Raw genomic sequence first — 27,543 nt, 5'->3', positions numbered from 1 at the left:
AATACTTTGATAGCACTGTTCTATGGTAACGAAATATACAACTTTGGATGGTTAAACGTTCTCCAATTAAGCAGTCTCCAACGATAGCTCAGGTGGCTTAAGCGCCCGACAAGTAAGCAGTGCTGTTTCGACTCGGGGTGTACGCTTGAGCAACGCATTTCAAAGCCATCTAGTGGGTGAAACAATTCACAGACAACTGGCGACAACTTACCCCGTCTGCTTCAACAACCGTGCCAGTGGTTGAAAGCCTACAGGCAGTGGTGGCCTTTGGGGTGGGCAAACTGGGCGACCGTCCAGGGCCCGCGCTTATCCAAAATATGCACAAATAAAATTTACATTAAACAGTAGGCTAACTTAAACTTTTCCACCATAGTTTGCATCCCTATTTTTTTAGAGTCGGTTTTGCATAGTAGCCTACCCTAACTTGTGTTTGTAAGTAAGACTATTACTTACTGTGCCAGTTAGTGTAGCTTCAGGGGAAAGATTTTCCAAGCTAAAGTTGATAAAAAAATTACCTTCTGTAGCGATCCATTATTTCATCATATAAGTTTTCCTGCCTTTTACTAAAGTTTCTGTAATTTTCCATGCAACTTCTCCCAAAGAAAATAGAAAAAAGGGCGCACACAATAAAATGGTTTGTTCGTCCTTTGACGAGAGCTCTATTAAATCGGACTAGCTCTATCATATCAAACCAGCTCAATTAGACCAGAGCTCACACGAAACCAGCTTGATGACATCAAACCAGCTCAATTAGACAAAGAGCTCTATCAAATCGGACTAGCTCACATCAAACCAGCTCAGTTAGACCAGTTCAGCTCTCAGAAAAACATTAAATTGATTGTTTAATTAAAATGTAATAACTCGTGATAATGTTTCACTATCCTGTAATTTCATTATTCTGTACTGTTTAAATTCAAATTGTGTTATAGACCTACAACATTATACGAACACCTTCTGATAACTTAAAATTATAATTCGGATAACAATTGTGTGGAAATTAGATAATGGAGTCAGATAGCCAAACTAGCTAAATTAGATAAATAGAAATTTCATCAGGCAGTTAGACAGCCTTCATCTTAATTCAATTTATAAACAAACCATTCTCATACTTAAACTTATACTTAAATAACCTAAATAAAACATATCACCACATTTTTATAAGTTACGTAAATAAATATAACCACACTTCGCTCTACAATGAGCCGAGAAAGCTTGGTTGGACTAGCTGTTGTTTCAATTGAGCACAACGTGGGCAAAACATTGGACAATGCTTCTCTTATTAAAGAGTTTGGTGCAAATAAAGCTAGAAAGGTGCATTTTGTGTAAGTGCTGCAGACAGGTGGTGTAGGACTCGGAGGGCATTGTGGTGGTACAACATAACACCAGAGTGATGTGAAGATGTCACAGCATGAAATACACCTTTCTCGCTTACCATCGCTGTTTGTTTTTGTATCATATTAATTTCTTTTTGTGATTTGTGGTTATTTGATTTTGCGTACTTTAATTTGTCGATACCGGGCTGTAGGGGGCCCTCCTCATATTACTTCTTGCCCAGGGCCCACAAAACCTTAAAGCCACCACTGCCTACAGGTGTGTGAAACTTTCTAGATTAAGCTTGCTAAGATGCTTTTTCACTGAATAAAGATTCAATCAAGTTTTGCAACAGAAAATGAACATTTGTTTTGTGTAAATGGGCAGCACAGTAGCATATCAATATCTTTGAAATTATTTTGCTTAATTACGCAACAACTGCTTCTTAGTTCTTGGTTCTGATCATTGCCACTCACCGATAACAGTTGACATCGATATCTTGATCTTTTTAAGCTATTTAGAATTTATCTGTTAAACATAGCCTAATCCATTTTATACAGTGGCCCATCCGGTGAAAAACTCTATCGAGCAATACGCAAACATTAGGCATACGCAATTACGCATAGCCTAAGCATTAATGTATTTTAAAAAAAAACTCTCCATAGACTATGCAAATATTGATGACTAATCACAAAATCTAATAACTTCTGTACCGATGACAAAAACGTGAACGTTACTTTTAAAATTCAATCGATTGCACCCAATTAAGTAACCAAAGTGAGACATTATAAAGAACAATATCTCCTTAGCGCAATTACCAGACAAACAGGCTATTGACTTAATCTTTTTGTGTTACCCATTGTTTACCCAATCTTGAAAGAAAGGTTGACATATTTCAAACAACCTCAATAGGCTGATTTAGAGCGCAAATAGGTTAGGTTGCTGCATTCTAGCTAGAAGAAAGTATGCAACAGCAAGAAATAGCACTGTCTATAAGCTACGTAGCCTATAGTTCACATGCATCAAATAAAAAAAAATTATTGAAAAAGTATTCTTGCAACAATAAGTCAAAACTATAGGCTGCATTTTTATTTGGATTAACGTATTTATATTTAGGGCAAAGGCAGGTTAGTCGATACAATTTTCACGTTTAGTGAGATTTTACTAAAACTGTTGGACATAGAAACACCATTTATGGTGCTAAAGAAAGTTCGTTTGTTGGGCTAACTTTCCCCCAAGTTTAGTCTGTTTGATGTCACCAGTTATCGGTTCAGACTCATTCAAACATACAACTCCGGTTTGTATCAACTACCCTTCTTGGAAGGTTAGTTGACAGGCTACACTCATAAGGTTAGTTGATACATGGGATTCCTAGTTGATACGATCAAAATACGCTTCAATTATATTGAGACTATACTTTATGCTTTTGAAATTTATACTCAAACTACTGTAGTGTAGATAGTAGAACCATATTGCCAGGTCAGGAGTTAACCAAAAGCCATGACAGTGCTGCAGTCTTATAGTGTTATCTAGTGTAAAATGTGATAAAGATATTTTACATCCGGATGTTCTTTCTAACGTCAACTTGTTATACAGATTTGGAAATTGGTGTAATTGTCAATTCTTATGACAGCCAAGGTTTACGTAGAGCAGTGGTTCCCAACCTGGGGTTCGCGGACCCCTTGGGGGTCCGTGAGAAAGCATTTGGGGGTCCGTGATTACCTTGACGAATTTTGAAAAAAAAAAAAAAAAGCCATCTTTTTATACTTTCATTTCTCTGTTTAAATGCAAATGTGTCAAGTACACCGTACCTACTTTTAAAGCGCTCTGTCAAGAAGTAGGGTCAGATTACGAAGTACTTTTGTATCATTTTGAAGTAGGCTACGTTTGTTATCTAGAGGAGAAGTTTTAAAACGACTGCAGCAGCTAAAAAATGAGGTAGCCTATCAACTCTTTTGAAAGCGAAAGGAAGTCCACTCTCAAAATTATTTGAGAGTAAAAGTTTTCTATACGGCATGGTCTACTTAGCCGATCTTTTGGGTCATATTAAAATTGTTAATCATGGCATTGCATGGCATAATCAAGGATCAGGTGTGACAATAATTGATGCAGCTGAAAAACTGAAGGCGTTTTTAGCCAAGTTGCCGGTTTGAAAACGCAGATTGGAAGCAGGTAATTACGCTAACTTTCCAATGTTAGAAGATCTTATCTTGATGGATGAAACTCAAAGAGAATGTACTCTTTTGATCTTTATGGGAGAAAAATTTTGCGCACACTTGGAAACCCTAAAAATCTCATTTCGACGTTATTTTAATTAAAACACCTGCCGAACAAAGTTGAAACATGGATTCGAAATCCTTTCTTACTTGAACAACATTAGCGATGACGATCTCAGTAAAGATGACCTAATTGATTTGAGATTAAAAGAGTTATTACGCATTGAATTTCATTCAAAAACTGTGGAAGAATTTTGGTGCTCACAACTGCAAACCTACCCATTCTTACCAAAGCAAGCAATTATTGTTTTGTTACCATTCATAATGACTTAACCTTTGCGAGGCAGGATTCTCAGCTCTTGTTACAATAAAAACTAAACATCGAAATCGCCTGGACATTGAAGATGACATGCGTGTTGCATTGTCAAACACTCAACCACAGTTCAGTCATTTAGTTCAGTAAAGACAACAACAGCCATCTCATTAAATTTGCTTACGTTGAAAAAGTTTCGGCATGGCACTTTGGGTCACTTTAATATTCAAATACTGCTGACATTTCTTGAACAATTCATTCATTTTCTTATTTGAGCAACTGTTTAACCTGATATTTGCCGCAGGAGTCATAGCGGCAATACAATATGACACAGTAGGCTACATTAGTTGAGGCAAAATTTAGGTAGGGGTCCCAGAATTAATAATTTGTCTAAAGGGGTCCGTGACAACCAAAAGGTTGGGAACCACTGACGTAGAGGGTCTTCAGTTGATCTGTAGCATCGATCAGTTGTTCTTTTATAAAACTGGGGCATGTTGTCAAAGAGGCCTTATTAATTCAAGTGATATTGTCAAGTTTACAGGTTCTGCAGCTTCATTTACACACAGCTTAAATCTTCAACAACTATTTCCAAACAGATTTACAGAGTTTCACATTTACGTATTTTACCTGAAAATATGGTTGAAATATTGCAGGTTACCGTACTAAATGTACGAATGCAGGTTAGTTGATATAGTGTATCAACTAGCCTGGGCTAAAATGTATCAACTAACCTTTTCCTTACTTTTATCAAAAATGTGTCTGTCAACAATCTAATAAAGTCAGTTAAAAATGATTTGATTTATGCAATAATACTTTACACCAATACACTGCCTGTCGCCAAGAAGTTAATCTCTTACCGTTTTTCAAACAGTCAAGAATTAACTGAATTGTAAATTTGAAAAAAATTGCAAAAAAACTCAATTTTTGAACATTTTGCATTATTTTACAAACTTGAAACTGGATAACCGCGAAATCTTCATATCACCATTCAATCATCATTCTTCACCAGTTGGTGGCGGTATTTCTACAAAATCCGTTTTCTGAAATCCGTTTTTAGTGGTGTATCAACTATAGGGTAGCCTGAATTCCTTACAAAATTAAACTATAGTATGAGTCGTGGCGAAGAACTCCGTTTTTGCTTTAGCAGTAGCGCAATTCAAGAGTTGACTAGGACTTCTTTCATTCAACTAAGTTAGTCTAATAGGGATAGTAATTTTCAAGACCTGGTCCAACATAAAGTAGCTTAGTAGCCTACATGCCTATTGAATTATTGTAGACTCGCTAGCCCACAAAGTAGACTGTAGGCTGCAGCTGCTTGAATAGAAAATATCCAGGCTTAGTACAGTGTAGCATGCATTAAGTTATAAATAACAGTGATAGACACATATAGGCTTCAGCATTTTGCCCATTAACTATTTTTTCGCGCAATTTAGCTCAAGCTTTTTGACAGCGCGTCATAACCAGTGCGCCAGTATAGAGTGAATTTATTAGCCCACTTAAAGTTTTAACTCAAACTCAACTTTTCTTTCGAAATGAAAATTGGTAGGTTAGGCTACAATGAGGGCCGTGTTAACCGCCCCTCCAGGCGGGGGGGCTCACTCATTTTAGTCTGTTTAGTTTTTTAACTGTTTAGAGAAAACGCTACTACAGAAATTGGATAATAATCAATAGCTTAAATCATGCAAGGCGGTATTTAGTGCTTCCCAAACCCGCAGCTGGGGCCTAACTCAGTTTAAGTGCCCACACACAGGGCCGGATTTAGCTGATGGGGGGCCCGGGGCACTTTTAGATCGGGGGCCCCCGTGCAAAAAAATTTTTCGCGCCAGCGGCGCGAAAAGACGCCTCTACGTCTACAGTAGCATTAATCCAGCACTGCATAGCATTTTGTAGAAACTTCAAAGGCTGAAATAAAATAAAAAAACAACACAAAAATCACATTTTTTCCACGTAGGGGGGCCCTTTAAAAGCCTGGGGGCCCGGAGCACCTGTACCCTCTTCCCCCCTCCTAAATCCGGGCCTGCCCACACATAAGTTATTTATTTCGTGCATTGTTTTTGGGCTTGTAGTTGGTTTGGTTTTGCATTTTTATCTTTGGACTGACAAAGTCTTAGCCCAGGGTTACTCAATTAATTTTAACAAAGGTCCAGTTTGACAAGTTGAATAAGTTATTTCACACGCAACCACGAAAGTTAAACTATCTGGGAGTGACTATTGGGTAGCCTGGGCGTCCAAGCCCCCAAGGAACTAGAATAATCAAGGTATAAATTTCTTCCTCCTTGTAGAAATCTGTTTAAAGCCCTGAAACGTGGCAATGAGGTTATTCTTCCAAAAGCTCAAGGTCCACCATCAACACCCAGAAGGTCCAAATTCGGACTGAGGTCCGCCAGTTGAGTAGCCCTGTCTAAGTATATAGCCTAGACTAGTTCTGGTTGTTTCGCATACTTGCAAAGCAAACTTTTCCGATTGTTGAAGTGTTGTTGCCGTGGAATTATTCCATCCATTAGGTGCCGCTAAATGAAAAGCAGTCTTTGGAATGCCTTGCTCAAGCGCACACCTTGAAAGTCGAACCAGTGCCGCTTGATCTTGAAGGTTTTTTGTTCACGTAGTCAGGTCCTAACCCACCGAGCTATCGGTGAGGACTGTAACAATGTAACATTTATGCAAAATTTCTCGCTCGCTCAAGCACAGTTTATTCACCTCACCGACGATATGTTGGTCATGCAGTTTCTGAAAGTGGGATTAAAGGAGTAAAACGTTTTTTGTGACCCACAAAAATAAATAATGTAATATTTCGAAGTAAGACCTGCTCACTCAAACAGCCTATAGCCTATAGTCTACTGCAGATAAAGGTTGAACATCTCAGATAGATTTTTGAAGTTCCAGCCTGCTGAAAGGCTATGTCATAGGCTACTAGGCTACAGGCCTATTACATTTATAAGAAAAAATATATAAAAATCCTTCTGTGGTCATAAATGAAGTTATTTTTTTTTTTGGTAGGCTAACTTAAATCTTAATTCAAATTCAATTTTAATTAGATGAATTTGGTTAGCCTACATAGCCTACGTGTGCATCTTGATAAAAAAAAAAAACATTATTGCGCCAAAAATGACCAAAAACCAAGACTGTAGGCTATTTTTGAAAATTTCGCTGGGGCCAAGTCTTCCAAAACTCTGGACTTTCCCCCTAACTTTTTTCCCGATCCGCTTCTGTAGCCTACTGTAGGGGAGGGTGGGGCTAGTTTGAACACTTTTCACGTTATGTAGTCTCACAGGCATGTTTGTTTATGAAATAAAGTTGTTTTAGCTTTGTTGCATACCTATAACATTTGTAGATACCTCGCAAAAAAAAATTTGAAAACTTTTTTACAGTTTAGATTTTATACTGAAATACAAAATATTTTTCAAGTGTTTAAACTTACCCCGTGTGTGGGGTAAGTTTAAACACGCAAAGGGTAAGTTTAAAAATCATAAAAATAGCCATTACCAACTGGATAACTTCGTGTTATAATGCAGTTTCGCATTTTAGATCAGAACAAACAAAAAAATAACAAGTTGTATCGACAAAACAACACAAATTTTAACAGAAAATCAAAAAAGTTCGGCCACAAGTCGAAATACAGTCTCATATCAATCAAGTGTCTCATCGCATGTTTTCACTCAGAATCTGAGGCACAGTTATGGCATACATAGTCTGGGAGGTCTTCTGTGCAGTCTTGGTGTGCCCATTGACGACATCCATAACACCTTACCCACTCTTCACCAGGACGGCTGTTCGTATACGGCTCGCTGCACACCAGGCAGAACCACATCTTTTTACGTTTGGTTGTTTCCTTTGTTAGATATCCCAGCCTTCTTTTCGAGGGTTTTGTTGGTTTTCTTTTTCTTCCTTTTAGCTCTTCTTCAAGTTTTTATTTTTTTGGGGTATCTGTCAAGATTGCTGCTCTTTTTTTCTTCTTCTTTTTCTTGCATTTTGTCTTGTTGGAGCTTTTGGCATAGGCATTATCCTTAAGGAAGAAAAGTCATCAGTCTCCAGAGAACTCCCGGCCACACAAACACTAGCGGATATGCCCCTATTTGTCTTTCTCTTATAGGTTCTCATAATTATTTCAACTAAAACAACCTGAATGTAAATTTAAGTTAAGAAAAACAATTCAATAAACAATTATTAACACAAAAACGGTTTAGCAAATTTGATGGGGCAAGTTTAAACACTACGTTTAAACTTGCCCCACAGCATCCAGTAGACATTTATTTAAATTTCACTACCAAGCTAACTAGCTATTAGTTCAAGTGACAAGCCATCTGAAAGTCAGTGAGTAGGTATTTTAAAACTGCGAAGAAACTTTAAATAACTTTACTGCAGACTGCGTTACAACACTACAAGCAAAAAGTAAAAAGTTTACTTCTATCCCCCAAAAACAGTCTTTGCTGGTACTCGGTAACTATGTCAGCATAGATGGCGCAACAGAGCTTCGATACATTTACTTTTGGAGAGGAGCTATTAGCAGTGTTTAAACTTCCCCCTGTTCAAACTAGCCCCACTCTCTCCTACTGTCGGCATATTTAGGCTACTACCTTTTTCTAAAATAAAATTAAAGTTGTTTAGCCTACTCTTTACTGAAATGATGAATGTGAAATTTTTCCCTACATTGAAAGAGTTTGCGCTCTTAACCTAACGCTTTCTTGTGTTAATTTAAGAGGTATTACTAAACATAGGGGCCCACAGGGATTTCGGGAGAAAGATGGTGCCCACACTACTCTGGCTTACGCTTGAATGAGTGTGCTTGCGTACGCTTGACTGATAGGCAATTTTTATCCTCGGATTGAAACGATTCGGTCATCTAATGTTTCCTCTTATTGTTGCAAGTAAACTTTTTAGTCCGCAAGGTGCCACTGAAGCGTTAGCTGTCCTTAGCTTACTGCACATTGCTCCAGCATCATTGCTGGATCTTATATATAACTTTGTTTGGTCTCAAAGTTAAACTTTGTTTGGTCTCAAAGTCGGTTAATTAACCTGATCAGGCTATACATAGTAAAACGCAGAAAAAAAGTTTATTTCGAAGAACTTTTCAAGAATCATTCACTTCTTTATTGATATATCTGGTTTATCTCTTTGTGACAGAAATTTTGATGATAGACACCACTCGTAAACCATGGTTTGGTTAGTTTTGAATTTTTATCGTTATACTGACAAAGTCTGGATAGGTTATTTCTGGTAGTTTCACATACTTGTAGAGGCTTTTGAGCGAGGATCGGTTACCGAGATTGGCAGAGTGAAGTTTCTGATTGTTGAAATATTGTTGCTGTGGAATTTTTCCATCCTTTAGGTGCCTCTGAATGGGGAGCAGTCCTGAAATGCATTGCTCAAGCGCACACTCCGAGAGCCTAGCCAGCGCCGCCTTATCTTAAGTCGAGCGCGTAACTACTGAGTTAATGGGGGACAGTGAAAATGTTTACTCACTGCTCAGGTAATAGATTTTGCTTATCCTCCATCAACAAAAATTCTCTACAGATTTTTTTCTCCAATTACGCTTATGTTTTTTCATCTTCTAGAGCAGCGGTTCTTAAACTGGGGGGCGTGCCCCCCTTGGGGGGCGCGAAAGGTTCACAAGGGGGGCGTGAGCGATGTCAAACTATGTGACTAAACGCGTGTGACTAAGTGGATTTATTGTCAGGATAAAGCAAAAAAGTCCCAATGCCATTGGATCTCACTGCGTGATTCACCGTGAGGCTCTGGCCTCCAGAACTCTACCAGCTGCAATGAAAGATAAGCTTACAGTAATCATACGAGCCGTCAACTTCGTCAAAACCAGTGCCGTCAATATGAGACTGTTTACCAAGCTGTGCAAGGATATGGATTCGAACCATAAGACTCTCCTCTTCCATACATCTGTTCGTTGGTTATCGAAAGGTAATCAGTTAGCCCGCGTGTATGAAATGAGAGATGAACTGATGCTATTTTTGGAAGCTCATGGGAAGCAACATCTCCTTCTGCCATTTTCATCAGAGAAGTTTCAGCTGGAGTTGGCATACCTCGTGGACATTTTCGAGGCCCTCAATAACTTAAATCTGCTCTTGCAGGGCAGAAATACTAACCGGATTAATAGCTATGATTCCATTCGAGCATTTGTGGCAAAGCTGGGGTTGTGGCACCACCGAATACAAACAGGAAATGCAGCTTCATTTACTAACCTAGATACTGCACTTGACAAAAAGCAACTTGAACTGGAAGGTGAGCTTTTGAAAAAAGAATTCGAACGCTATTTCCCAGACTTGGGTGACACCGACCTTCCAGAATGGAAGATGACAAGAAATCCCTTTCGTGCTAACGAGGACATTCTTCCCGACGGTTTGCAAGAGGAATTCTTGGAAATAAAGTGTAACTCCACTGCAAAAGACGATTATGAAGCAATGCCACTAACTGATTTTTGGGTTAAACATTTGCACATATACAAGGGAGTGGGTAGCGTGGCGATGCGCACACTTCTTCCGTTTTCGTCCACTTATCTGTGCGAAAGTGGCCTTTCTACAATTTTGAACATAAAAACAAAACATCGAAACAAACTTATTGATTGTGAAGCCGATCTGAAGTGTGCATTATCAGCTACAAAGCCTCGAATTAAACTTTTGGTTTCCGAAAAACATTACATCCCTCACATTGATGAAAGCTAAATATAAATTCCTGTAGTCATTACACTTTAATGTTTGCTAATTTTGTAGTTTGGTGGGGCGCAAGTTTGGATGGCACGTCAAAGGGGGGCGCGGCTCAAAAAGTTTAAGAACCCCTGTTCTAGAGAATTTAGGCCTATAGATTAAGTAGCCTACTAAGTAGGCTACAGCTCTTTTCGATGCTTGATAATACGCTGCAATACAATTGTCTAAGGCTAAGCTAATAGATTTTGATAAGCTTTAGATAGTTTACAGCTGATACAATAGGCGTATCCCCCGTAGGGCAGTGGTTCCCAAACTTTTTCTATTCGCGTACCATTTTGCAGTTTCATACAATGCTTGTTTACCACCAATGCAGGCAATGCTACAACCAGAAAATCTCAAAAATATAGCCTACAATAAAAGGCAAAAAAGTTAAATGATTTTTAATACAGCGCTTCAAGACAAAATAACTTTAATATTAGACTAAATATAATTACAGCAAGCTGTTGAGCTGTCGGATTGGTAGAAGACCAATAAATAGGGTGCACTACTACTGCTACTATCAGTAGCAACATTGAAAACTGAAAAGTTTTGGCTTTTCTGTTGAACAACCTAGGTCAGAGGTTCCCAAACTGTGCGTTTGCCACGCATTTGGTGTGTAGTTTTAATTTTTCAAGGGCGTCGCACAATGATTCCGTTTCGTATCTAAACTCAATCGTATAATAAAGCGCTCGCAGAAATTGTTATCCCCTGACATGTGCATGAGAACTCATCATTGCGAAACTGTAGCAAATGCTTATGGTTTAACAATCCCATAGCGCAATTCTAAATTCGTTTCGTCGCGCGACAAATAAAGGCTAGACTAGAGACGCAAATAGATAAAAATGACTGAAACTCCAATCGCTAGGTGAGTCGCAAGTCCAACAAAACATTTTCAAAAACGCTCAAAGAAAAAAGTTTAAAAACCACTGACCTAGATGTTGCGTCATAAACGCTTGAATCTCCTACGAATGCAATTAATTATGACACAACTGAGTAATTTGAAAGTTTGCGCAAACGGTATTATTTTGTTTTAAAACTACAGTCAACCATGGACGTCCACGTGTCAACTTAAGTGAGTTTCTCGCGTAGCCTACCATCTGAAAGACCTTCGCGTATCATTAGTGGTACGCGTACCACAGTTTGGGAACCACTGCCGTATAGGGTATTAGGAAAAATAAAAAAAAAATCCTCCCGTTCATCTATCAATAATTTCTTACCCTTTAATAATTTCTTAAGATTTCAAAAATGAGCTTCTTGAAAGGATTATGGGGATACAGATTAACTTTGGTGTTTCTTCTCACTCCAATCATACTTTTACCTCTTCCGCTCCTTGTATCAGGCAAGGTGAGTTTGAAACTGAACTAGCCTACTCCGAAAAAATTTGTCTTCTGAAAAATACAAACTGATTAAACCGTAAAATTGATCATTGGTAGGCTATTAGACTACCCCTCAATGCTGCAGTGATATGGCTAGTGTAGCCTATCGGCATGGAAATGAATCGATAGGATAGATTATACTAGTAAGCTTAACGAGTTTCCGGTATTTCAAGGGCTAAATATTGAACCATTTGTAACAAATTAGCCAGTTGTATGCTATTTAATGTTTGTATATGCGTCTTCCCAATAATTTGTCCATCATCAATTTAGCGTTCTGGTAATAGTTTTCCGCAGCAACAGAAATTGTTGGTTTAACATCTAGGCCTAAACTTCTAAGTCAAGCTAATTTAGCACTGGGACCATTTATTGCGTTATAGGATTTAACATTGACGAAATTACTCGTGTTACATTCATCCATGTGTGTTTTATAATTGCAAAAAATATACAGCGTTTGAGTTTAATCATTTTGAAAATGTTTAAACCTTCAAACAGTGATGTTATTAATTACAGCTTACCGGTGTTGCAAACATTTTATTTCAGGAAGCATTATGTGGATACTGCATGGCGTTAATGGCCATTTATTGGATGACAGAAGTGCTTCCTCTGGCTGTAACATCTCTGATTCCGCTCGTCTTGTTCCCACTTCTTGGAATTATGAAAGCTGCTGACGTAAGTCAAGCCTACCTCAGTGATACCGTCTGGTTGCTCACGGGTGGACTGATGATTGCCGTCTCTGTTGAAGTAACGAATTTGCACAAAAGAATATCTCTCAGAGTTTTAACATTACTCGGGTCGAAACCACGCTGGTAAGTGAAGTAGGGTAGGCTATAGCCTGAAGTGGTGTAGGCTATAGCCTACTCATTTATTTATAACTGCATTTGATATCCAAAGAATAACATGAATAGCCTAAGTTTGAGACTAGCTGCAACAAAAAGTTATGGTCAAGTGTAGTTTTCGAAAGAATCTAAATCCTACTGGCTAATCTCCTCCCGCGCCCCATTTGTTGTGATTTGCCTCAAAGGTTGGATTTACTGATATAACTGTTAGGTTATAGGCTATATTGGAAATATCTCAACAGATAACAAATAACTAAATATATGCGTGATTGGAATGATGCACACCAATAGCGAAAATGATGCAGTAATTTCAGCAAAAGTTACAAAGTTAACTAACAGTGGTCCAGTTCTCCAAGTGTAGAATATTATTTCTTGTCGACCTTTGTCTCTCGTCCTTGAGAGCGCTTGGCCTATTCAGTACTTTATTGAAAGAAGTTGTAATTTTGAACAGTGGGCCTAATGTACCTGCAGTAATCCTAATCGACTATTATTCTATTTGAATAAGGTCACTGACGAAGCAATTTTGCGGCTCTGTCTGCGATTGTTTTTGTTTTTTTTATATGTAGCATTCTACATACTCACAGGTCTTCACCATTATTTTCCTAATAATGCAAAATCGAAACACTTTAAATGTCAGTTATCCAACACTAGCTAATTCTGTGTTTTCTAGCTTGATGCTTGGATTCATGAGCACAACATTCTTCTTGTCAATGTGGATTAGCAACACAGCCACAACTGGAATGATGCTTCCGATTGTTGAAGCTGTAACTAACGAACTAATAGGCGAGAAAAGACACGAAATACAAAGCGAAAAGGTAAGCTACAATAAGCTGTGTAACTGTTCAAAAATATTCATATTGTTGAAAGCCTTATAAGTTCTGTAGTTTAATTACTCAGGGACACAGCTACTGATAGATGGAAAGAAGTAGGCTACTCACATTTTGAGCCAAAGTTTTCAATAATAGCTTATTTGAATACGAAGAAACCAACGGGACATTTTTGTCTCTTTAAACAAACTTTCAATTAAGCTACTACTCTGGCTTGACTGTACTGCATCTTAGTGATAGGGAGCCCAAGTGGCGAGAACTTGAAGCAATTTAGCTTAATCAAGAAACTCAAACTGCATTATTCTTGGTAGCGTTAGTTAACGCTACAGTTAGTTATGCGCATTTGATCAAAACTATCAAAGTTTTGCTTTGCCTAAAACTAAATTTTTCCAATTTGAGAAACAAGAAGCGGCAGCAAAACTTACCAGGAGCAATAATCAAACCCTGGACTGTTGCTTTGCTTGTCATCGTGGGCATATAAATTTTTCCACTCTTTTTCTGCATCCAAACACATTGACTATTTATAATAAACTATGCTCTCTTTCAGATTTATTTTTCTGGTCTCTTGAGAGTTGTAAAAAAAACAAATATTGATGGCAAAATGACTAAAACAGGAATATGTGCGTGTATGCAAGTTAAATTTTCATCTCGTCTGCCGCAAAACTACTGAAACACTTAGTAAATCGTTACTAGATTAAAAACATGACAATTTTTTTCTTTTTAACGATTCTTAGAAAAATGAAGCTAGCAAAATGTCAGAAGTGGATAAAAAGGATATATCTCAAGGAACTAGTTTTTCTAATGAAGTTTTTGTAACCGATGATGATGTTCCAAGTGATACTGAACCCATTTCTACGTACGAAACAGTAGTCATTGATGATGAAAAGCAGGTGAGTAGACTTTACTCTAACACCAAACTGAAAGCTTGAGTTTTACTACAAGGCCTACTGAGATCCAAAAAAAAGTTTTGTGAAATATAAAGTTGATGTTTTGTTAAGCTTTAAAGTCAAGCACGTATTAATACAATATTGAAACGACAATGGCAACAAAGTCAACCTATTTACAATACAGTATGAGGTTTTACACGGAGAGATGATTTGACACAATTATACCATTAAACTCAAAATTTTGACCTAAATATTTTTTTAAACTCAGATCTTTAATTCCAATGAGTCAGAGTTAAAACCAGAAGCCGAAAAGAAGAAAACCTAAAGTTAAGCCTGAATTTCATAGGATGACTAAACAAATCCTCTCTAAGCTTTGAGTTTAGGCTAAACCTTGATTTTTGTAAACTTTAGTATGATGTTTTGTAGTTTCTGGGATGATTGTCATATTTATATGAGCATTTAATATTTGCATTTACAGAAACTGGAAGAAAACTTAATAAAAGAAATGAAGAAGCGAAATTCTAACCTTCAAAAAGGATTGACTCTTTGTGTCCCTTACGCTTCCGCCATTGGAGGAACAGCTACAGTCACTGGAACTGGGCCTAACCTTGTGCTATCTGGACTATATGAACAGTAAAAAATATTCATAAAGTGAATTTGATGAAGTATCAGCAAAGTTCACATAATAGGAGTGACATGATCTACAGCATTTTTATTGCAGCCATTGTATGGTGTTTTCTTTGAATGTTTACTTTTTGAAGTTAGGCTACAGCACAAAAACATAATATTATTATAAAAAAAGTAACTAACTTGCGCTTATTGTGAACTGCTGCTGAAAGTTTAAAAAATTTCAAAAGTTGTCATAAATAGAAATGTTTTGACGCCTTTCGGCGTTCGCTACTGTAGACTACAGTTCACAACTGTAGCCCAGTATTTTTTAGTGGAATTTATTTTCACATGTTTTCATTCTGTCAGTGCTTTTTAGATATTCATCACTTTTAACAAAAGAGGCCTATGTAATTTTAAACAACTCTGAAGAAAACCTTTCTAAACAGTCGAGTTTAAAAGTATGTTTTGGTAGTTAGATTGTTCTTGAATAGGCCTACTGTATAGCTTAGCCTATAGTTTAATTCTAATTTAAGTCCTGTAGCCTACAATATCAAAATTGTAGGCCTATCTCCTGCTAAATATTTCCACTAATTTGTCATATGCAAACCGTTTGGATAGACATGTTGGCTTGTGTAAAACTTTTTGTTTCCGTTGTTTTATTCAGGATTTTTCCTGACGCCAACATTCAGCTATCCTTCGCAACATGGCTCGCTTATTGTCTTCCGGGAGCTCTGGTGTTCTTCGTTATCGCTTACTTTTGGATATCGTGCTTTTACTTAGGATTCAAGTAGGCCTAATTACCCTGTCTTTGCTCTTCAGAATTTTACCAGATACTTGAAGACAAATACTTAGGCTAGACAATTTTTACCAAAGATGTTTCAAACTGAAATCTTTCGAAGTAAGGACTGTCAGCGTACGATAGGTAGGCCTACACTCTTTAAAAATACGAATATCCTTATAAGTTCTTATTTTCAAACTCATTCAAGAGTACGGTAGGCTTCTGCATACAGTAGAGCAGCTTGTAACTTATTACCGTACATAAATGGATGCTAAACCTTTTATACAGTTTTTAACGGAATTAACATGCAGATGCAGCTAAGCATATTTTGCAGTGCTCGTGATTTCTTTTCCTGCTTAAAACGAAATTGATCTTCCGAGGAGGAACGAAAAGCCGACAATGTTTTGAAAAAAGAATACAACAACCTTGGGTCTATTTCGTAAGTGTTGATGTAGTATGGTTATATTTTGTGAAGATGATTTTGATGAAAAGTTGAAGTCAGCGACGTAGTCATGGTGGGCTTGTGGGAGCAATGTCCCAAAAAAATTATCTTGCACCCTTCCGCCAAAAAAAAAAGGTTTTAATGTACGGTAATTAAAATGTTTTAATGATATTGCATTAGATAAATGTTGAATGACGTTTCATAAATGTTTTACTGCACTTAGTAGCTTTATTAAAAAAAAATTAATTCAACTTTTAAAATATTTCCCCCCCAAATTTTTTCTGCCCTCCCTAAAGTTTTTTTTTGGCTGTGTCACAGGAATCAAGTCACGAGGAAACCAATCAGAGAATAGTTTGTACAACCTCGAATTGATGGCATCATAATTTCATGCTATGTATTGTCAACAAACATTTATTATACCTTCCAGATGGGCAGAACTAACTTCGCTGGCTGTGTTTGCTTCAACTGCTCTTTTGTGGTTCTTTCGGAACCCTGGTTTCATACCTGGTTGGTCGGTCTTCTTTGAAGACGGCTTCATCAAGGATGGAACGGTTGCAGTGGCAATGGGTTCACTGCTGTTTTTCCTACCGTCCAGAAAACCAGACTTTCTAATCAAATCAAGTAGGCCACTTCGGTTAAGCAACTTCAGTAGCCTATCTTATTTGAACGGGACTACTGTAGATGGCTAAGCTACTTCTACTGTTTTTATTAACACGTCTTTATGGACAAAAATCAACGAAATAGTATGCTTAATTATGGACTTGCTAAAGGCCTTGTCAAAGCCAGCAGATTTTATCGCTAAAGTTTTATCTCCATAAACAAACAATACAATCACTTTGAACTCAACCATATCGTATAAACTTATGTTACAGAAAGGTCATCTTGTTCGTCAGTTCCTGCTGTCATAAATTGGAGCGACATGCAAAGATTATTCCCGTGGAGTGTTGTGCTTTTAACAGGAGGAGGGTTTGCTCTGGCTCAAGGAGCTACGGTAGGTTTTGAGTGAGCAATGCATGGTATAGCCTACTATTAAGAAAACGTGGCTTGGAGATAAAAATAAACCTTCCTCTGTAGCGTAATAATGTTTTATTTAACCTCAGTGCAACTGAGAATATCAAGGTTGGCTTTCCTTCAGTTCATTTTTTATCATTGATATGTCACAGATCAAAATGAAAGTAAGCTATTACAGTAGCCTATCTGTAGATTAATTTGTTATATTACTTGCACGCAGTCGCGTTGACAAGTGGGTCTAGGCTGCGCTTTTGGACTCAAACCCGAAATTTCAGGGGCCCGTAACCTTTCAAAAAGGCCCGAGAACTTAAAGAAACCACCTCGTGCTCGTTGCATATGGTGCATTTTTTTGAAAGTGTCTTAGACGTGGGGTACGAGGATTTTATTGGTAGGCTACCGGGCCTAATTATCCTCTCAATGGGCCTGTCCAGTGTTTTTTTTAAGGTGTTTTGGGGGACCGAAACGGTCCCCCAAATTTCTCCAGCGGTTTTCACAAAATTTGGACTTGCAACTACAGTAGAAAAGTAATGGTTATTTTTCGCTATGTCTTAAGCAAATATGGCTATTTTTTGGTATTTAAATGAAACACTTTCGGTCTTCTAAAACTACTTAGCGGTCACCCAAACCAAACCTTAAAAAAAACCCTGGGCCTGTCAGCACGTCCTTGGTGGGAAACGGAAATAATACCTTGGGAAGTTTTATTCTTATCACATACTGTTGACATTTTGTCAACATTGACTTTTTCGCAGGTAATTTTGGACGTTAAATGTTAGCGCAGAGAAGCGATTGTAAATAGTTCGGTTATTTTTAAATTAATCTATTCATGTTTTGTGTTTGCACAACTTTTAACAAAATGACAACAATTGGAAACAATTGGAACTTCGCATTCGAAAAACTAGGCTTTTGTCTTGTTAAATCTATGTTATGATTGGAATTATGACATTGAATTATTGCATATGATTAGAATTATTGCTTTAGGTATTATTGCATCACACTTGCCGACATCCGTGACTGCATTATTAAATTGAAATCTGGCAAGAAGGTGTAAGTTTTGATATAAGATGGTTATTTAAATAATTCGATTTGGTATCATTAAATTTCTTCTTTCAGTTGAGCTGGTCTTCCTTGTAACTTTGTTCAATCGTCCAACTGTCCTTCCGCTAGATGGTAGTATAAAAAATGATAAGCTCTGAGTCTTTCTGCTGCATAGACCAAGGGTTGGCACATCGCGATTCATTCAAACCAACTTTATTATTTACAGTAGCCTAATGCTCAACGTTTGAGTTATTGGAAAAATACTTTTTAAACGGAACTTGATAAACAATATGATGTTTCCGATTAACCACAGAGCCAGGGCAGTAACTGCCACAGGTTCAGCCGGTGCAAGATACCGGGGCACCAGAGCAAAAGGCCCCGCATTGCTATATTTTATTTCAAAAATTTGAGTTCAAAACTAAAGTAAACTTGTTATTATGTTGTCATAAATTTCCACGTATCATCTTTTTTGAGCAGGATTTTCGTTTAGGTTTTTGTCGTAGCCTAGTTACTCAGGGCCAAATAGCCTTCTCTCGTCACAGGGGAAGACGGGGCAACACAGACATGCTAAATTGAAAGAAGTGCTCTATTTGAACAAACAATCAGATATCCTAAACCAACCTATTGCGTTTTTTTTTTAAATTTAAATGTCACGTAACAACAGCTGCCCAGAGTATGAAACCTGTTTTTCTTTGTTTATTTACAAAAATTAATTTTATTCTACAGTAGGTGTCCGTTTTGCCCAGGCCGTGAGGCAAAACAGATATAGGTTATGCCTAAATTTCCTAACAATTCATTAAGTTAATTTCTAGTAGTCAAGATCAAGCGACTTTTTGTTAATTTCTTAGAATGAATATTGATAGATTAAAAACAGTCTAGTTTGATAACCAGTAAATTTATTATAAATAAAACTTCGCCGCCGTACAAATAGCTTCTTTAGTGTTTTTATTCAAAGAGAATCAAACTAACCGCATTTTTCAAACAATGTTTGACTTATGAGAAGCGAAAAATAATAGAAGCGTGTCATAAGTTTCCAGTGGAAAAAAGCATATAAAAAATTAGAGGCCCATATTGGATTTTGCCCCGGTATCCCAACTGACAAAGTTACGGCCCTGCATAGAACGACAGAAAGCTACTGAAAATTTTTACTGAAAGCATCATTAATTTGACCTTTGGCTTAAATGTGACGATATTTGGAATTAGCATTATCCTTATTTTATTTTGATATCTGCCTTTAGCGACTGTACACTTTTTGGTTGTATTTTGGCTTTAAACTTAGACCTAGATTTAGCTTTAGACCTACTAGTGTTTTGCTGAGAAAATAAAATATGAACGTTCGATGACTTTTCACAGGATTCCGGGCTTTCTCAATGGTTGGGTGATCAGCTCAAAGTCCTTCAAGGCATCGATACTTGGTTGATATCGTTGATAATCACAATCATTGTCTGCGCTTTCACTGAATTTGCAAGTAATGCAGCAATAGCTACGTTATTTGTCCCAATCTTAGCATCACTGGTAAGCTGGTAGAATGCTGCTAGTCAACAAGTTTTGGGTAGAAGGAAAGAAGTAGGCAAATTTTATTTTCCGATCAGTTTATACACTAGTACATAATAAAATTACATCAAAATAACGTACTGTACAATTCAAAAACATAGAGAAACGTTTAAGTACGGTACGCTCAGTGGTGAACAATTCAATCTGATTATCTAGGAGCAGCAAAAGATCATTTGGTCATACAGTCAGCTGCTCTTAAGGAGGAGCGTCTAAATTGACCCAAGAATTTATAAACTGAAACAATTGATGCAGAAGCGCGACAGATAACCTGCATGTACAGCAATGGATTGCTCGTGACAAACTGTACTCTTACATCGAGAAACCTAGTTTGGACAGTTTGTCAGTTTTTGCATACTTTACAGACACTGGCTCAATGATTCAAGTCCTGTCAGGTTGACAATTTAAAAATTCCGCAGGTTGTGCAAAGTTAGTTGCCGGTAAAGTTGTCCACCCACTCATTGTTGCTGAATAAAAAGTACTCGGTAAAGTGCATTGCTCAAGCGCACACATCAAAAATTAACAACTGTTGCTTATTTTGTTACTTTTTCGTTTGCAAATCCAAAAGTTTATCCAACTTGAAGAGGTTTTAATAAGTTTTGATAAACCTACGGATGCACACAAAAAATGCTTATTATGGTTTTGTTTGATTGTTCTTACTGTTTTATTTTACCTAACGCTTTTCCAATTTTTGATATTTTATTTATATTGGTCAAAGGCTGTTCTTGATATGCTTACCTCTTTCTTGTTAATTCTGATTTTTCAGTCTTCGTCTTTTATCAGCAGCAAAGCCCCTTCAAGCATTATGACGTTTGAGGTTTCAAATTACATCATAATGTCACTAGTTCTTCTGTGGTTGGCAGTGAAAGTGATGGAAGTTTGATGTAGGAAAGTTTTGTACAAAATATCAACAAATAACCTCATGCTGAATAAGAGCTTTTTCATAAGATTAGGCTATATCTCGCATGCGACATAATTTATCTTATGTTAAAATGATGCATTGAACAAGATAATTGAAAGAAAGTTTATCGTTTCGTTTCCAAGTACCAAGTTAAATTACTTATAGGCTATACGTTTGTTTTTAACCAGGCTCAGACTCTTGAAGTGCACCCCATATATTTTTTGGTTCCTCCAGTTCTCTCCGCACCCATGGCTTTTATGTTTCCTGTGGCTACGCCACCAAATGCCATGGCCTTTGCATATGGCCATTTAAATGTTTTGGACATGGTAAGGGTGTTACTCTAGTCTAGATTTATTGTTCTACATTCATTTGCGTTGTGAAAAATGTAGCTTACATTTTAAAGCATTTCTTGTTTAGTTTACCTTGTAAGTTTATCAACTGTAAGTTATATTTGTTTATGAACCACTTCCAGATCCTAACATTGCAGAAGCACCATCAGTGGATACGCAGCCGTTTCCCTCGGCTTTCTGAAACATAAAACTTTTCATTACACCAACAGTTCTCATATTTGTCTCTAATACAGACAAAAGCAAATCATTGCCAGCCTTTGTCTTTCACTGTAAAATACATAAGAACTAGGAGCAAGAGGAAACAACCCAGACAGCCACTTATCTGGTCCAGATCTGGTAAAGATCTGGTCAGATCCGTGCCAGATTTGGGAAAGATCTAGACCAGATAAACCTGTTGTTGGTTGAATTTGGTTTGGTTAGTTTTGAATCTTTATCCTCGGACTGACAAAGCCTTGATAGGTTATTCCTGATTGTTTCGCATACGGTACTTGTAGATGCTCTTGACACAGGGCGGGTTACCGAGATTGACAGTGAAGTTTCTGATTGTTTTCGGGGAATTTATTCCATCCATTTGCTGCTGCTGAATGGAGAGCAGTCCTAAATTACGTTGCTCAAGCGCATAGCCTACACTGAAAGCCAAACCAATGCCACTTGATCTTGAGTAGGACGCGTAACCACTGAGCTAACGAGGCGGTTGTCTGGGAAGCAACATTGGTATTTTATAATACTAAATTCATAACAGTCCAAATTTTATTATTCGTTGTGTCTGAAACCTGTTGTTTCATATCGCCAGCCAAATCAGTAATTGTTTACTTCCCACATTAACGATATAAATGAAAAACCGCGCTTTGGTATTCGTAGAGTTATGCAAACTAATGTTAAGTTTTATTTTATTTATTTTCCAGGTCAAAGTCGGAACTTTGTTGAACATTATTGGAATTGGAGTGGTGACTTTATTCATCAACACTTATGGATATAGCTTTTTTGGTTTAGAAACATTTCCGGAGTGGGCGATACCTCCAAACACAACAGATTCAGTTTTTTGAAGTCAACCAAGTTTCTGTGTTGCTTTGTATTGTTGATGCGTGTCATATTTTTCCGATATCAAGAGACCCATTCATAAAGCTAAAGATTCCTGAATGATTAATATATCTTAATCCACATGAGCTTCAACAGCAAGAAATAACTAGTCTACTGCAACTGGTGTACATGATTAGCGCTTCGATTACGTTATTATTAAGACTACCAATCACACAACTACACAAGAGGCATACTTGGAATCGAAATATTCAACTATACTGTAAATAGGACCAATCTACAACTTGCTTTGAGTGTGGTAATGATGAAGTCCAAAAAGCCGAAACAGCTGATTAGTGAGCGCGACAGTCCATTGCCGCTAAAATAATGTCTGTCTGGAATAGACATTGTACAATTGTACATTCCCAGAGTTAAGAAAACAGAAGTTTAGTTTTGAGACCCGGCTTTCATTAATTGATTTCAAACCACATGTACATGTCCTATTGAATAATCGCATAAATCTTGTTGTTCTTGTGGCTTTATGCACAATAAAATTTGGGTAGAGAAGTTACTTTTTCAACTATAAGCAGACATAGCTGAGCAAAGCCACAACATTTAACATGTCAACAAATAAAAGCAGTATAAAGCAAACGTTTTCAAATATTATAACGAAAATATTACATTGTATGAAAAGTAACGGAACTACTGTATAGGGTCAAATTAAGACTATTTAAATGTTAACGAGACATAGGCTATAAGCGATTGCACTACAAGAAAAACTGTATAAACAGCTACGGTTCCTCTTTTATCTGTTACACACCAATAGAGTAAAATTGTATTGCTTATTGCATGTAATTTTACATATTAAAAACGTCACTACAAATCCCATAGGTTCCCATGGGCGAGGACTAGAGATGTAAAAAAACGAGCTTGTTTTTTTTGTTTTTTATTGTTTTTTTTTGTTTTTTATTGTTTTTATTTTTTGTTTTTTTATCTATTTTGACATTAAATATCACAATATGCAGCAATTAGGGTAAACTCATTGCAATAGCGTCTCTTTCCAGAAACAAACAGTCTCATAACTCGTATAACTTACTTCAAATCAGACAATATGTCTGGTATATTTTTTCATTGCAATTTTGTAGATCTCAATTCTCAACACACAAGCCATAAAGATTTCTCATCGTCTCAAATAGTACTAACAGTGTCCTATGGTACTAGTAATAGTCAGGCATGGAGGATCCACATGGGCCTGGGCTTCTTTGAAAAATTAGCAAAACGGTAAATCAGAGAGGTAGTTCCAAAAAAAGGTCTTTGCTCATTTGATTCACACTAGTTTGATTATCTTTGATAGCTTAATGATGAAATCCAATCTTTAAACTTATCTGTTGAGCCCATTACTGATGGGCAGCACGTGTGGGTGATGTGGGGTTGCGTGTGATTGGTGGAGAAATATATCAATATAATTATTGTCTATGGTCTCTATGGTTAAAACAATGATATCATTACATATGCACGTACTGTATAATGCTGCAGATTATTACTCTTAGGTGTTATTATAACTGTGTGTATATTGTTGCCTTTTTATTTTGTGTACATCGCCATATTTTGGAATTTAACGCCATAGAGCAATATAACAATTTTGTAATATTTTTGGTCAAATCGGGCTCAAAAATGGAACATTTTTGTTTGTTGGCACGAAAGGCAATCATGAAAACACAATGTAGGCAATAACAGTTTGAATTATTAAGAATGCAACAATGTCATGGAGGGTCTGGGGAACGAAGCTTCCCAGAAGTTAAATTGACTTTGACTGCTGCGCCTCTGGACTCACCTACTTTTAAAATGGTTCCTCCATGCCTGACAATAGTCTACATGGGTGGTGGGCACTTGAAAGGAACATTAACCTAAATCTTTTCTAAAATAATTAACCAAATACTTTTGACAGCTAAAAATATCAGTGATAAGATCTCTTGCATTATGTCACAAATGATCTGCAAGAAGCATCAATGACAAAGTGTCTAAGACCTTACAACACACGAAAGGAATACTTCTGTTTCAACATTAATAAAGCATATACATCGTTTCTAAGCTATCAGTTAAAAAACATGTTTAAACAAGCTATTGGCAATAGCTTGCATCAGTAAATTACCAGGCATGGAGGAACCATTTTATAAGTACGTGGGCCCAGAGGCGCAGCAGTCAAAGTCAATCTAACGTCTGGGGGACTTCGACTCCCAGACCTCCAATAACATTTTTGCATTTCTAATACTTGAATTCGTTTGTAGGTTACATTGTGTTTACATGATTGCCTTTCGTGCCAACAAGAGATAAATTTTCCATTTTTGAGCCCAATTTGGCCAAAAAAAACTACAAATTTGTTAAATTGCTCTATAGCTCTGTACAAAAGATGGCGATGTACACACAAATAAAAGGCAACAATACACACACAGTTATAATTCTACCTGGGAGTGATAATCTACACTCTACAGCATTATACAGTACGTGCGTATATGACTAGAATAATTATATTGATTGATAGATTGCTCCACCAATCACACGCAACCACACATCACCCACACGTGCTGCCCATCAATAGTAGGCTCAACAGAAAAGTTTGAAGATTGGATTTCATTATTGAGCTATCAAAGATAATCAAACTAGTGTGTATCAAATGAGTGAAGACCTTTTTTTAAAACTCCCTCCCTGATTTACCGTTTTCGCTACCTTTTCAAAGAAATTTGTCTTTCAAAAGTGGGTGGGCCAGGCCCACTCAGAAAATAAAGTAGGTGGGCCCAGGCCCACGTGGTTCCTCTATGCCTGTAAATTCCAACAAACAAGGTAATGTGTGTTCTGAATACTGCCATCTTGTTTTTGCCAAAATTTCGTCAACCTGTTGAGTGTGTACAAGAATAACCAGTACCGGTATACTAACATCGTAGGCTACCTTCCATAAAAGGTACTTTCATAAATGGAAAAATAAATTAACTCATCTACATTATGTCATGTATCAAATTGCTTCAAAATCAATGTTTGTCAGGTCTACTGCCACAAACATGCCTGAGAATGAAGAAGAAAGTGAAACAACGTAGGACTATGCAAAAACATATGCTGCCAAGCAGAAAATCTTAGGAATTTCAGTACACCAATAAACCATTTTTACTAATTTAATGTTTTTCAAGAGCACTATAATGAAACTAAGCTGCAAATTGTAAAAAAATTGGCATCTTTTCCACAAAAATATGGAAAAAAACAATAAAAACAAAAAAACGCGTGTTTTTTTTTGGCCAAGTTTTTTTTGTAAAAAACACGTTTTTTAAATAAAAAACGGTTCGTTTTTTTGCATTTACATCTCTAGTGAGGACCTATCTATTTATGAAATATTTGAGACTAAAATTAGAAACAAAATCAAGTAATGTACTTTTTTTTTGTTTAGCTGTGTTTTCTTTCATTTGCAGTAGACTGCAAGTGCACGTCGTTAAACAATCTTTTCATATTCTTTCGTTTTATCCTTGTACTTAAGCGTTTAAGACTTTTCATCGTACTAACACATGGTATTGAGAGATAATGATATCTCAACTCTACAAGTGAAGTTACATAACACAAAGATCACCAAGTCACGCAATATACCAATGGTTCCACAGGTCCCTCAGGTCCATAGGTTCCACATATCCCCTATTTGAGAAACATGCAGTAATAACAAAAGTATGGTCTGATCTAAGCAATTGAACAAACTGTTTATCTTGCTCACATTTTGCTGCGTAATCTAGTTCTCATTTCATGTGTGCAAGATAAGCAGTTTATTCAATTGTTTAGATAAGACCGTATTTTGCTATACCGTATATTTGTCAAGTACTTCTTATATACAATGTAATATTTTTTAGGCTTGATAAGGGTTGTATGTGTAGCCGAAAACGTTCGCTTTATTTTATTTTTGTTTGTTATAATGTTACTGTAAGTATTGTGATGTTGCTCATGTATGTAGGCTATGTTTATGTAAAATACAGTATGTCTATTAAAAGATTAGGCTACACATGAGATGTTTATTGGGACACAGATGAGATTTCAAGGTCACGGTTGAGCTGCATCTGTCCTTAGGCCGCTTTTTGTCGTAGTCGTTGCTTGTCGGACAAAGTAAATCCAATGAGAGGCATAGAATAGTGCAAAATACGTTGTTTTCAGATTGTGTTGTATTAAATGGAAAGGTCTGGAATAATGCCGGACAAATGTTATAGCGGCCAAAAGAGTGGCGGTGGAAAAAGGTATAGAATTGAGCTGGCCATATAAAAACACATGTCAGCAGGAACGAAAAGAGAGAGAATGGAAGGATAATCACATGAAAAATAAAAATAAAAGATGTTCATTTTGTGATTAAATGTGGTTTCAAAATATAATATTGACGTAAAAAAAGGACACTGAGCGTATTGTGATTCGTTGATAACGCAAAAATAAAGGTAAGAGCTCTGACAGCTCAGCTGGTTTAGTGCTAAACGTTGCGCATAAAAAATCGCACGATCAAGCAGCGCTGGTCCGACTCTCGGGGTGAGCGCTTGGGAAACGCATATTAAGGACTGCTCTCCATTCAGCGGCACCTGAAGAATAGAATAAATCGCAGACAACACAATTTTGACAATTAGAAACCTCACTCAGTCAATCTCGGTGATTGAGCATGCGTCAGTGGTCAAAGCCTCTAGTCTAAAACAAGGCTATGCATGCGAAACTGCAAGGAATAACATTTCAGAGGCTTTTTCAGTCCGAGGATGAAGATTCAAACCAAGCTAAGAGCTACTGGTGGAGGCTGGTCGTTTATTCTAGGAAGCTTGCACAATAAGCTTTGTTTGTTTTGATAACATTTGTGTCGCCCTAATCAGCAACCTCTGTACTGAAACTGTATGAGATGCTGCTTCGACAAAGTTAGAGTGACTCGTACAATTGTACCTTTTTCAATTTTGTCATACCTATATTTCTTAAGTTACTTGTTTAAAGTGAGTTAGGCTACTGCAAGCCTATGTATATTGTATAATCTAGGTATTTCAGGTTGCGAGAAACTAGTTAGACCACCAAGTAACCACCCTGAAACTCATTTATCGATTTTTTTAGTGACATTTAGTGACGTAATGATGTTTTAAAAATCTCAACAATCAACTCAAGTGCAGCGTTAAGTGTAGTATAGAGCTATCGAAGTTAGATGGGTGTCTTCAAAGCTGCCATTCAAAGAAAAGTGAAGTGTCAAATCGTTGCCTAAATGAAAATAGCAATAAATGATTTAAAAATTGATAAAGTGAGGAAGGTTGATGTGTAAAAAGGATTTGTGTAAAAGATATTTCCATGTCTTTGTTAGTCGACTATGTAGCATTAGTCTTTAACTGGTTAGTCGATTCTATTCAAGTC

General features: G+C 37.0%; 1 protein-coding gene and 1 pseudogene across 2 annotated transcripts; both read left to right on the top strand.

Annotated features, from left to right (window-relative positions):
• The first annotated feature begins 9,272 nt into the window (after nucleotides 1-9,272).
• On the top strand, nucleotides 9,273-10,306 carry LOC145766722 (protein FAM200A-like). The gene is made up of 3 exons (XM_082578429.1): nucleotides 9,273-9,307; nucleotides 9,515-10,188; nucleotides 10,296-10,306. The coding sequence occupies exons 1-3, from the start codon at nucleotides 9,273-9,275 to the stop codon at nucleotides 10,304-10,306; spliced, it is 720 nt and encodes a 239-aa protein (XP_082434555.1).
• A 1,471-nt stretch (nucleotides 10,307-11,777) lies between these two features.
• Nucleotides 11,778-22,661, top strand: LOC145767111 (Na(+)/citrate cotransporter-like; annotated as a pseudogene). The gene is made up of 12 exons (XR_014288738.1): nucleotides 11,778-11,876; nucleotides 12,449-12,714; nucleotides 13,415-13,559; nucleotides 14,306-14,461; nucleotides 14,937-15,091; nucleotides 15,732-15,854; nucleotides 16,180-16,284; nucleotides 16,715-16,908; nucleotides 17,160-17,278; nucleotides 19,687-19,848; nucleotides 20,974-21,111; nucleotides 22,041-22,661. The product of XR_014288738.1 is annotated as a Na(+)/citrate cotransporter-like (transcript).
• The last annotated feature ends 4,882 nt before the right edge of the window (nucleotides 22,662-27,543 follow it).

The sequence above is a fragment of the Aplidium turbinatum genome, chromosome 3, assembly GCF_918807975.1.
Source record: "Aplidium turbinatum chromosome 3, kaAplTurb1.1, whole genome shotgun sequence".
Lineage (NCBI taxonomy): Eukaryota > Metazoa > Chordata > Ascidiacea > Aplousobranchia > Polyclinidae > Aplidium > Aplidium turbinatum.
The sequence above is the reverse complement of the archived record's forward strand: the minus strand, read 5'-3'. Positions and strand labels throughout refer to the sequence as shown.